The sequence below is a fragment of the Myotis davidii genome, unplaced genomic scaffold (genome assembly GCF_000327345.1).
Source record: "Myotis davidii unplaced genomic scaffold, ASM32734v1 scaffold560, whole genome shotgun sequence".
In the NCBI taxonomy this organism is placed as follows: domain Eukaryota; kingdom Metazoa; phylum Chordata; class Mammalia; order Chiroptera; family Vespertilionidae; genus Myotis; species Myotis davidii.
Genome location: NW_006294418.1, coordinates 1,372,296 through 1,380,642, shown reverse-complemented (window position 1 = coordinate 1,380,642; position 8,347 = coordinate 1,372,296). Strand labels below are relative to the sequence as shown.

The following is an 8,347-nucleotide window of genomic DNA, read 5'->3' as shown; positions in this document are numbered from 1 at the left end:
GCTTGGTATTATTTTTTCCTTATAATTTTCCCTTAAAATGTTATATACATTTTTCAACCTTGTTCTTAGGCAAGGATTATTGATGTTAGAAGGGAAAAATAAGCCTTCGACTCAGGATTTCTGATTTTTAACTCCTTAGCCATTTTTCAACAGCCACCTAAAATTTTAGGTACTTGGGTGATCATATTTTAAAACTTCAGTGGTCATTCAAATCACTTAAAAATTTTTTTCCCATTGATTCATTTTGGTGCCTCGGATGGTTTGGGAAAGTTTTAAACCACAGCTGTAGTATGTGGGAAAAGAACACACACACACACACACACACACACACACACACACACACACAAAACAACAATAAAAAAAATCCTCCCATGTTGAAAACGGTGTAAGGTACCCTTTTAAAGAGAGAAATCTGCTCCAAAACAAACTGCCCATTCCGTGCTCTGTGGCCCCTGCTTAGGGAATCTCTTCCCATTCACCTTCCTTCTCCTGCAATACATTGTGACTTTGGGGGCTTGTTTGGTTGCTTCTGCTGAGTCACTACATTTTGCATCTTTGTCCCCAGGGGCTACTCAGCACAAAAGTTAAAACTGCAATGTGCAAAGCGTGGCGTTGGTGCGTCTAGCGGTGGAAACCATCTCCCCAAGAGAAGCTCCGTTACTTGGCTTGTCCTTCCTTCCCGGGAAGGAGGCTGCCACGGAACCAGCGGCTCAAAACTGCTTGGCGGAGAGAAGCGCCCGGCGCTGGAGCTGCTCATCTCCAGCTGGCCGTTAACTGCGGAGCTTCCCGGGCGCCCGGCTGGCTCAGCCCAATGCAGAACCCCTTCCCTCCTCCCCCACCTCTTCCCTAAAGACTCAGATCCCTACAGAACCAGCGTGGAGTTACTTTCCCTTCAAGGAGACGACATCACCGTGATTTGTGGCGCTCTCCGTTCGCGGTGGTATTTTCCTGTTGTGTTAAATGCCTCTTACTAAGTAATAGACGTGATGGATGCGGGCGACGAAGGGGTGTGTGGCTGCCTCGGCGATCCATCAGCGCACTCCCCTCCGCTGGCACCGCTCCCTGCCCCTCTTGCGTGATGTAAGATCAGACGTACCCTGCATTGAAAAGTCAAGACACACGGGCTCGCTCGCTCGCTCGCGCTCACACGCGCTCCCTCTCCCCCACGCGCGCATCCGTGCACCTTCCACATCCTGCTCCAGGCAGGAGCGGGCGGACGGGCTGGGCTCCTCGAGCTGAAGCATTTCCAGTGACATTTGTAAATGACGCTGCTCCCTCCCGGGCTCCGAGCCGCCGCCGCCGCCGCGGGGCCGAGGGTGCCGCCGAGCCGTCTCCAGCGCAGGCTTCCCTCCCGGGCGACCGCGATGTCCGAGTTCCTCCTCGCCTTCCTCACTCTCTCGGGATTACTGCCGATCGCCAAGGTGCTGACGGTGGGAGCCGACCGAGGTAAGGAGACCACCTCTCCCCTTTCTTCCTCCTTCTGGCTTTTCCTGCGGGGAGATGCTGGCAGATAAGTGAGTGGCAAACTTAAGTCCTCGCGGCCCCGCGCCCCGGGTCCGGTTGGCCGCGGTGCGCCGGCCTCCTTGGAGGGTGAGGGGTGCGGCGGGAGCTTTCGGAACCGGGGCCGGAGTCCTCGGCTCGCCCACGGCTTCCTCCTGTGGCCGTGGACCGGTCCTGACTTGCCCCCCCGCCCGGGAGTGTTTGGATGGACCGCGCGCGTCGGCCCGCGCATCCCAAGCGCTGCAGATGTTGGAATAAGAATTCGCTTTCCCAAGACTTCCCTCCGCGCGGACTCCCGGCTCCGAGCTTTTGCGGGCTCCGGATTCTCTGCGTTAGGTGGCTGCTCCCTCAACTCAGCCCTGGGTTCACTACCTTGCCCGTTGCACCCAGGGTGACAGAGAGGCGTACGCGCCCACCCAAGCCCCTTAGGTTTCTGTAGCCCCTGCCTGGGGGTGGACTCCGCGAGATCCGTGCCAGCGGCGGAGGGGCTAGGGCTATCAGGGCGCTTTTGAACACAGACACCTACTTGAACTTGACTTTTTTGTTTGTTTGGGTTTTTTTTTTGTTTGTTTGGTTTTTTTTTGATTCCGAAGGTGTGTGATACAGCTCCTGGTACCTGGGGCTGATCACCCATCACTGGCATCTTGCCCTTGCTTTTTCTCCAAATAAGAGCTGATGGATGGTAGAAGTTTAAAGGGGAATGTGTATGGAGAGCAGAGGAGAGAGAAGGTGGGGGTCCTAAGAAACCTGGATTCTGTAAACTTTTGATGTGGAAATCCAGGAATCCCGGTGCAAGTTTGATAATCATTGAGAGCAGTTGCACGCGTGAAAAACAAACAAGAAAAAAAACATAGTGAACAGCTATTTGGGTACCTGGCATTGGAATGGTTAACGGCTGGGAGTGAAGGCAGCCTCATAGATCTCGGTTTCTTTTTACCATGAGTTCACATTGACTGGTATATTGCAGCTTGTTGGGGGTGCGGGTGGGGGGTTAATTACAATAAAGAGAGGTAAGAAAGATTGGAATGCTACCTGCATCCCAATGCCAAGCAAAGAGGCAAAATGTTGCCCTGGAAGATTTGATGACTGTGCTTCTATGAAGCGAATTATGAATTGACCAAAAATTATTGCTTCGTTATGGGGTAAAACAGAGGAATGAACTGTAGTGTTTCTAACCAACCTGCTGTTGGCAACCAGATGATATTCTGTATAATGTACCCACACAGGTCATTTCCTTTACTAGTAATGAAACTAACACGAGTTCCTTCAGAAAGTCTGATATTAACGAGATATTTTAAACATATCATTGCCACCTAACCACATAGCTTCTGAACTTGCCTTAACTTGCCTTGAAGTTGGCATGGAACAGTGAAAACGATATGGATAAAGTGGAAGCCCATAGCTTTATCTTGACATGATGATGATGTTTTGATCTGGAGCAAAGAGCTCTCAGCCCTTCTTCGGAAGAATGTTTGAAATTGGACCAGAGCAGGTGAACAGAATGCAGCTTTGCAGCCCTGTGTGCTGGCCAAGTCATGGCATTGGCAGACTACGGCTGTTGGGCTTTTTCTGATCCAGTCCCCAGTCTCCAGAAATTGACCTCATCTAGAGCTCAGGCCTCAGTTGTTTTGTAGGTGTTTAGGAGAGATAGAGCTATTGCTCCAATGATTGGAATGGATACCTGAAGAGGATTTTAAATATAATAAAAAGTTAAACATGTTGTCCCCCAGCCTTCTTCTGAGATAGGGAACTAAGTAACTCAAAGGACTACAACCATGGAAGGGGTGGGGACTGTCATCTATTATATAAGCAGGACACATGGAAAAGGGTGGCTACTTTTTTCCCTAAACTGAAATAGTGTCATGTTGTATCACCCTGTCGGCATAAGAGGAACTTATATCAGCTAGCACAAGTAAAATTAGTTGTAGACCAACTCTCATATATATATTAAACACAACTTTCAAAACTGTTAGAAAAGACCTAAAATTGTCACAGCTAGTTACCAAAAGTAAAAAGGATGGGTCTTATTCGTACAAAAGGAAAAATGATATGAAATTTTGTTGAAAGTTAGAAAAGAAAGTGGTGCTGCATTATGACAAACTTCTTCATGACTTGCTGAACAAGATACAGGAATGTACTAGTACATTCAACAAAGAGGTTAGCTTTTGCACAGGCTCATGTTAATTGTCCTTGAAGAATAAAAGAGGCATGTGAATTATACAGGTGTGTTTTCTAATGCAAGAGCTAGAGATTCATGCCAGAAAATGAGAAATCACTTTCAGGTTCGCCAAACACATCTTGAGTAATGGGTAGCTTCTTAGCTGTGTGGACTCAATAGAAATGGTTGTACTGCTCTGCCTGTGTTGCTCTTTCCTGTGTACGTTTTTAAGTATCAATGCAAACATTTTAAGAACAGAAAAATAACTTGCATGCTTCTATTCAGTTTATACCCATCCACTTGTCCTTTAATTCTATATTGTTAATTTTTTTTTTAGTTTAATACTGATTTTAATGTAGGGTTAAGCTAATGTACACGTCAGTTCTTATTAGATTTTATCCCATCTGAAAAAAGGAAACATTTTTGTAACTCTTAACAGCAAAAGCGGAGAATAAATCTTATTCACTTAGGATCAACCAATAAGTTATGTAACAAAGCCATGTCATATTAGAGTATGACTTGAGAAGGAGTAGGACTTAAAAAGAAACATATTTTAAAATGTTAAATTTTCTGATAAGAGGGGGATGGGCTGTTGAATTCTTAAATTTCTGAGTCTTACAAGATGTGAAGACATACTTACAAGTAATAAAAGTTCCTGGTCTTATAATCATTTAAATATGTATATCTATAAAATTTCTAAAAATGGCAATCAGGTGTATGTAAAAATCTTAATTTTTCTCTCTTGAAAGAAGAGTGAACTGCAATCCTCGTCTCTTTATATCCAGAAATATCATAAAAGTTTTGTTTAGAAGAGGTCTCTTTGAAGAGATCGCTTTTGAAGAGATGTCTTTGAGATCTCTCTCAAATCGACACTGGTAACACGGAAAGGAGACAGTGAGAAAATGAAGAAGAAATTTGATGTGTTAAAACAAGAGAAAAGAATGAATTTCAGTAACAGACCAAGGGAAGGAAAGAGGAGTGGGGAGACAGCCAAGTGACTTTAGAAAGAGGCTGAATTCAAATGACTGTTTCTTAGGGAAGAGATTAAAGTATCCTTAGGCAAAATGATAATTTCTTAAAATAAATCATTTCTTCTGATTTCATAATAAGTCTCTTATGAAAATGTTTGCAGTGTAAAGTAATTTGAAGAGACTTCCATCAATGCGAGGCTAGATATAATTAAACTCTTAAGTATGAGAAGACATGAGAAAGTGTTGCAGAAAACTTAAATGTTAACTATGCTAGAATCATTAAGATGGAAGTGATTTTTTTAATTGGATGTAAAAAAATCTTAGAAAGAGTGGGGGGATGAATGATATAGTTAATATATTCTTAAGAAATTGATATTACTTGTCAGTCACAGTGGAGACATGCAGAGACTTTTAGTTTCCAAATGTCTTGAATCCAGGACTTTAGTTTCTTGCTACTTGCCTTGTCAATTTCTTTTTGGAGCTTAGGGTGTACAATAAAGATAAGTTCCATTTAACCTCACACCTGTCAGAATGGCTATCATCAATAAGTCAACAAACAAGTATTGGTGGGGATGCGGAGAAAAGGGAATCCTTGTGCACTGTTGGTGGGAGTGCAGGTTGGTGCAGCCACCCTGGAAAACAGTATAGAGTTACCTCAAAAAATTAAAAATGAAACTGCCTAATGAGTTGCCGATTCCACTTCTGGGAATATATCTGAAGAATCCAAAAACACTAATTTGAAAGAATATATGCAGCCCTATGTTCATTGCAGCATTATTTATAATAGTCAAGATTTAGAAACAGCCCAAGTGCCCATTAGTAGATGAGTGGCTAAAAAAAGCTATGGAACATTTACATGATGGAATAATACTCAGCCAGCAAAAGGAGGAAATCTTACCTTTTGCAACAGCATGGATGGACCTGGAGAGTATTATGCTAAGTGAATTAAGCCAGGCAGAAGAGACAAGTACCGTATGATTTCACTCATATGTAAAACCTAATAAACAAAATTAAGTAACAAATAACATAAAAATAGACTCATTGATACAGAGAGCAGCAGACTGACAGCTAAGGGCAGGGGGAGGGGTTGGAGACTGGAGAAAAAGGTGAAAGGATTAAGAAGAAACACACACAAGCATAAAACCAAAACTCATAGGCACTGATAACAGTATGGTGATTACTAAACCAAAAGGGGGGTGAGGAAAGAGGGGACTTGGGGGGGTTACAAGTGATGGAAGGACCTGATTTGGGGTGATGAACACAATGAAATATACAGAAGGTGTAATATACAATTGTACACCTGAAGCCTATATACTTTTATTAACCTCTGTCACCCCACTACATTCAATTAAAAATAAATCAAAATAAAGTCACATGGACTAAGCATGACTTGGTGTTCTACCACATCATGAGAGGTATCTATATCTTCCCTTTGTTCTCTAAGTTACTATGATCCAGATTTTTTTTCATGATTTTGCTATTAATTTTTACATCTTTTATAAAATGTGCCCTCACATTTTTAAAAATCCTTCCTAGTTATAGGGATTCTGTGTAGTAAAAAGTACCAACTAGATGTATTGATGGATTTCTCTATCTTCTGTAGTGGTCTGTCAAAACAATTCCTGTACAAAGGAAACGCATCTTCGTTCTAGATAGATTCATTCAAGAAAGTAGAATTAGTACTGAAACTTAAACATGATTGTACGAACATGTCATTAATTAAACTAATTTCGTAGTAAATGGAACCAACCTAGTGTGTGTGTATATAATAAGTATAAGTATATATGTATAGTATATATAAATATACACATATAATCTTCTTTAAAATGGCTACTTCAGCAAAAATATCTATAAAAACACGAATTTAGCCTGAAAATTGGAGATTTTTAAAATAAACTTTTGTTTTTCAAAATGTAAGACAATAAACAACCCCTCCCCACAAAAAGTAAGACGATATATATCTACTTTTGTGATTGCTTCTTCCTTGACAGAAATACGAAATGAAGAAACTGTTAAGAGTTATTTTTCAACTTCCAGCATGCACTATTCTGTTGAATTCATTTCAAATATAATAAATATTTTGTTGTAATAGAATCTGATAGTGGAAGAAATAGATGTCAAAATGCATTTGTGTTTGAAATGCCTTTAATTATAATGAACCGATGCTTATACTTTGAAACAGTGTTTTTCATAGCTAGAATACTGAAGCAAAGTTTGTGGACTCTTCTGATCAGTTAATCAGAATCTATGTTGGACCAAACTTCTGCCAGGAAATAGTCATGTTTACTTTAGGTAGTTCATAAACTATTCTTACATTCTCTGAAGAAATCTAGCTCCCCACATTTAATCCAAGAATAATGGCAAACTGCCTTGTTGTACAGAAAGTGCAAACATCAAGATTTGGGGGTTTTGTTTGTTTGTTTGGTAGGAAAGGGAGGACAAGATTAATCTACAACCAACCAAACAGAGAAGAGTCATGATACCTTTTATCCTCTGTGGATCTACCTCACATTTTCATATGGATTGTTAGTCTCCAAATTTAACCTATACAGCAACCCATTAACCAGAGGCATAGCAGTGACATTGGAACATAGCAATCACAAATCTTACCATCTTCAGCCGTTGGAGACATTCTCCAGTTACTCTATTTTGGAAGGTGATATTTTGAGCTTTTTAATTCCTTGGGGGAAAAAAAAAGTTCAACTATTTGATCATTAAATACAAATGCATGAACATATCTCTAAAAAATTAATTTGAGTTTTTCAAAACTTACTTTTTGGACTAACTTGCATGTGTGCCAATGAATATATTTACTTCACTTGCTTTGGAAAGTACTGTGCTTGCCATAATATTTACTCACCATTCTCACTCTACTGTGCTTTCTCACTTGAATAAATGGTAACCTCTCCAAGTACCTCGGAACCCTCTATGTTATAAAAAGAGGAAGATTTTGCAATACATCAGAACAAGCAAACTTAGATCTTCAAAATTTATATATATATATTTCATTAGATGTTTTTCTGCTATAAACTGCTGTCACAATTTTAGATCTATATTTTCTCTTCATAAATGATTTGGTGGCCTCCCTTTCCCGCTTGGCATAACTAGAAGGCTGAGGTAGAAAATATGTTTCATTTATTACACTGTTCTGAATTCAGTGATACCAAAATATAGTTTCTCTCCATCCTATTGATTTAGGCTATCTGTATAGAAACCCAATTATTCTAACTAAGCTTCCAGACTAATAATTAATGAAATTGAGTAGTAACTGAAGGGGAACCAAACTATTAGAGAGTAGCCAGTAAGAACTGGTAACAGTTAAACTGATCTTGCATTAAAAACCCATTAGTTGACTTTTATGGTAAAAAAATAATAGTATATTTCCCTGAAAGACTTATGTATAACACTTTTATCTTTTATACTTTATAGAGTAAAGCATATGTGCCTTTTCCATTGTGTCTATAATAACAGGCACATTAAATATATTTGGTAGCAATTATATATTGATATCCTGGAGTAGCCTAAGAATTTAAAGCACTACTAGAATATGAATACAGCCCTGGCCTGTGTGGCTCAGTTGGTTGGGCATAATCCCAAGCATCTAAAGGTTGTTGGTGGGTTCCCAGTTAGGGCACATGTCTGGTTTGGAGCTCAACCCCTGTTACTGGGCAAGCAGGAGGCAGATGATTGATGTCTTCTCGCATTGATGTTTCGCCCT

The 8,347-nt window shown here is 40.7% G+C and overlaps 1 protein-coding gene across 1 annotated transcript in view; it reads left to right on the top strand.

Annotated features, from left to right (window-relative positions):
- The first annotated feature begins 372 nt into the window (after positions 1 to 372).
- Positions 373 to 8,347, top strand: part of LOC107183908 (low-density lipoprotein receptor-related protein 1B-like) — a 631,238-nt gene continuing 623,263 nt past the window's right edge. Inside the window, exon 1 of the mRNA XM_015567147.1 lies at positions 373 to 1,446. Coding sequence (XP_015422633.1) covers positions 1,263 to 1,446 — 184 coding nt within the window. The 5' untranslated portion in view covers positions 373 to 1,262. The remainder of the gene's footprint in view (positions 1,447 to 8,347) is intronic.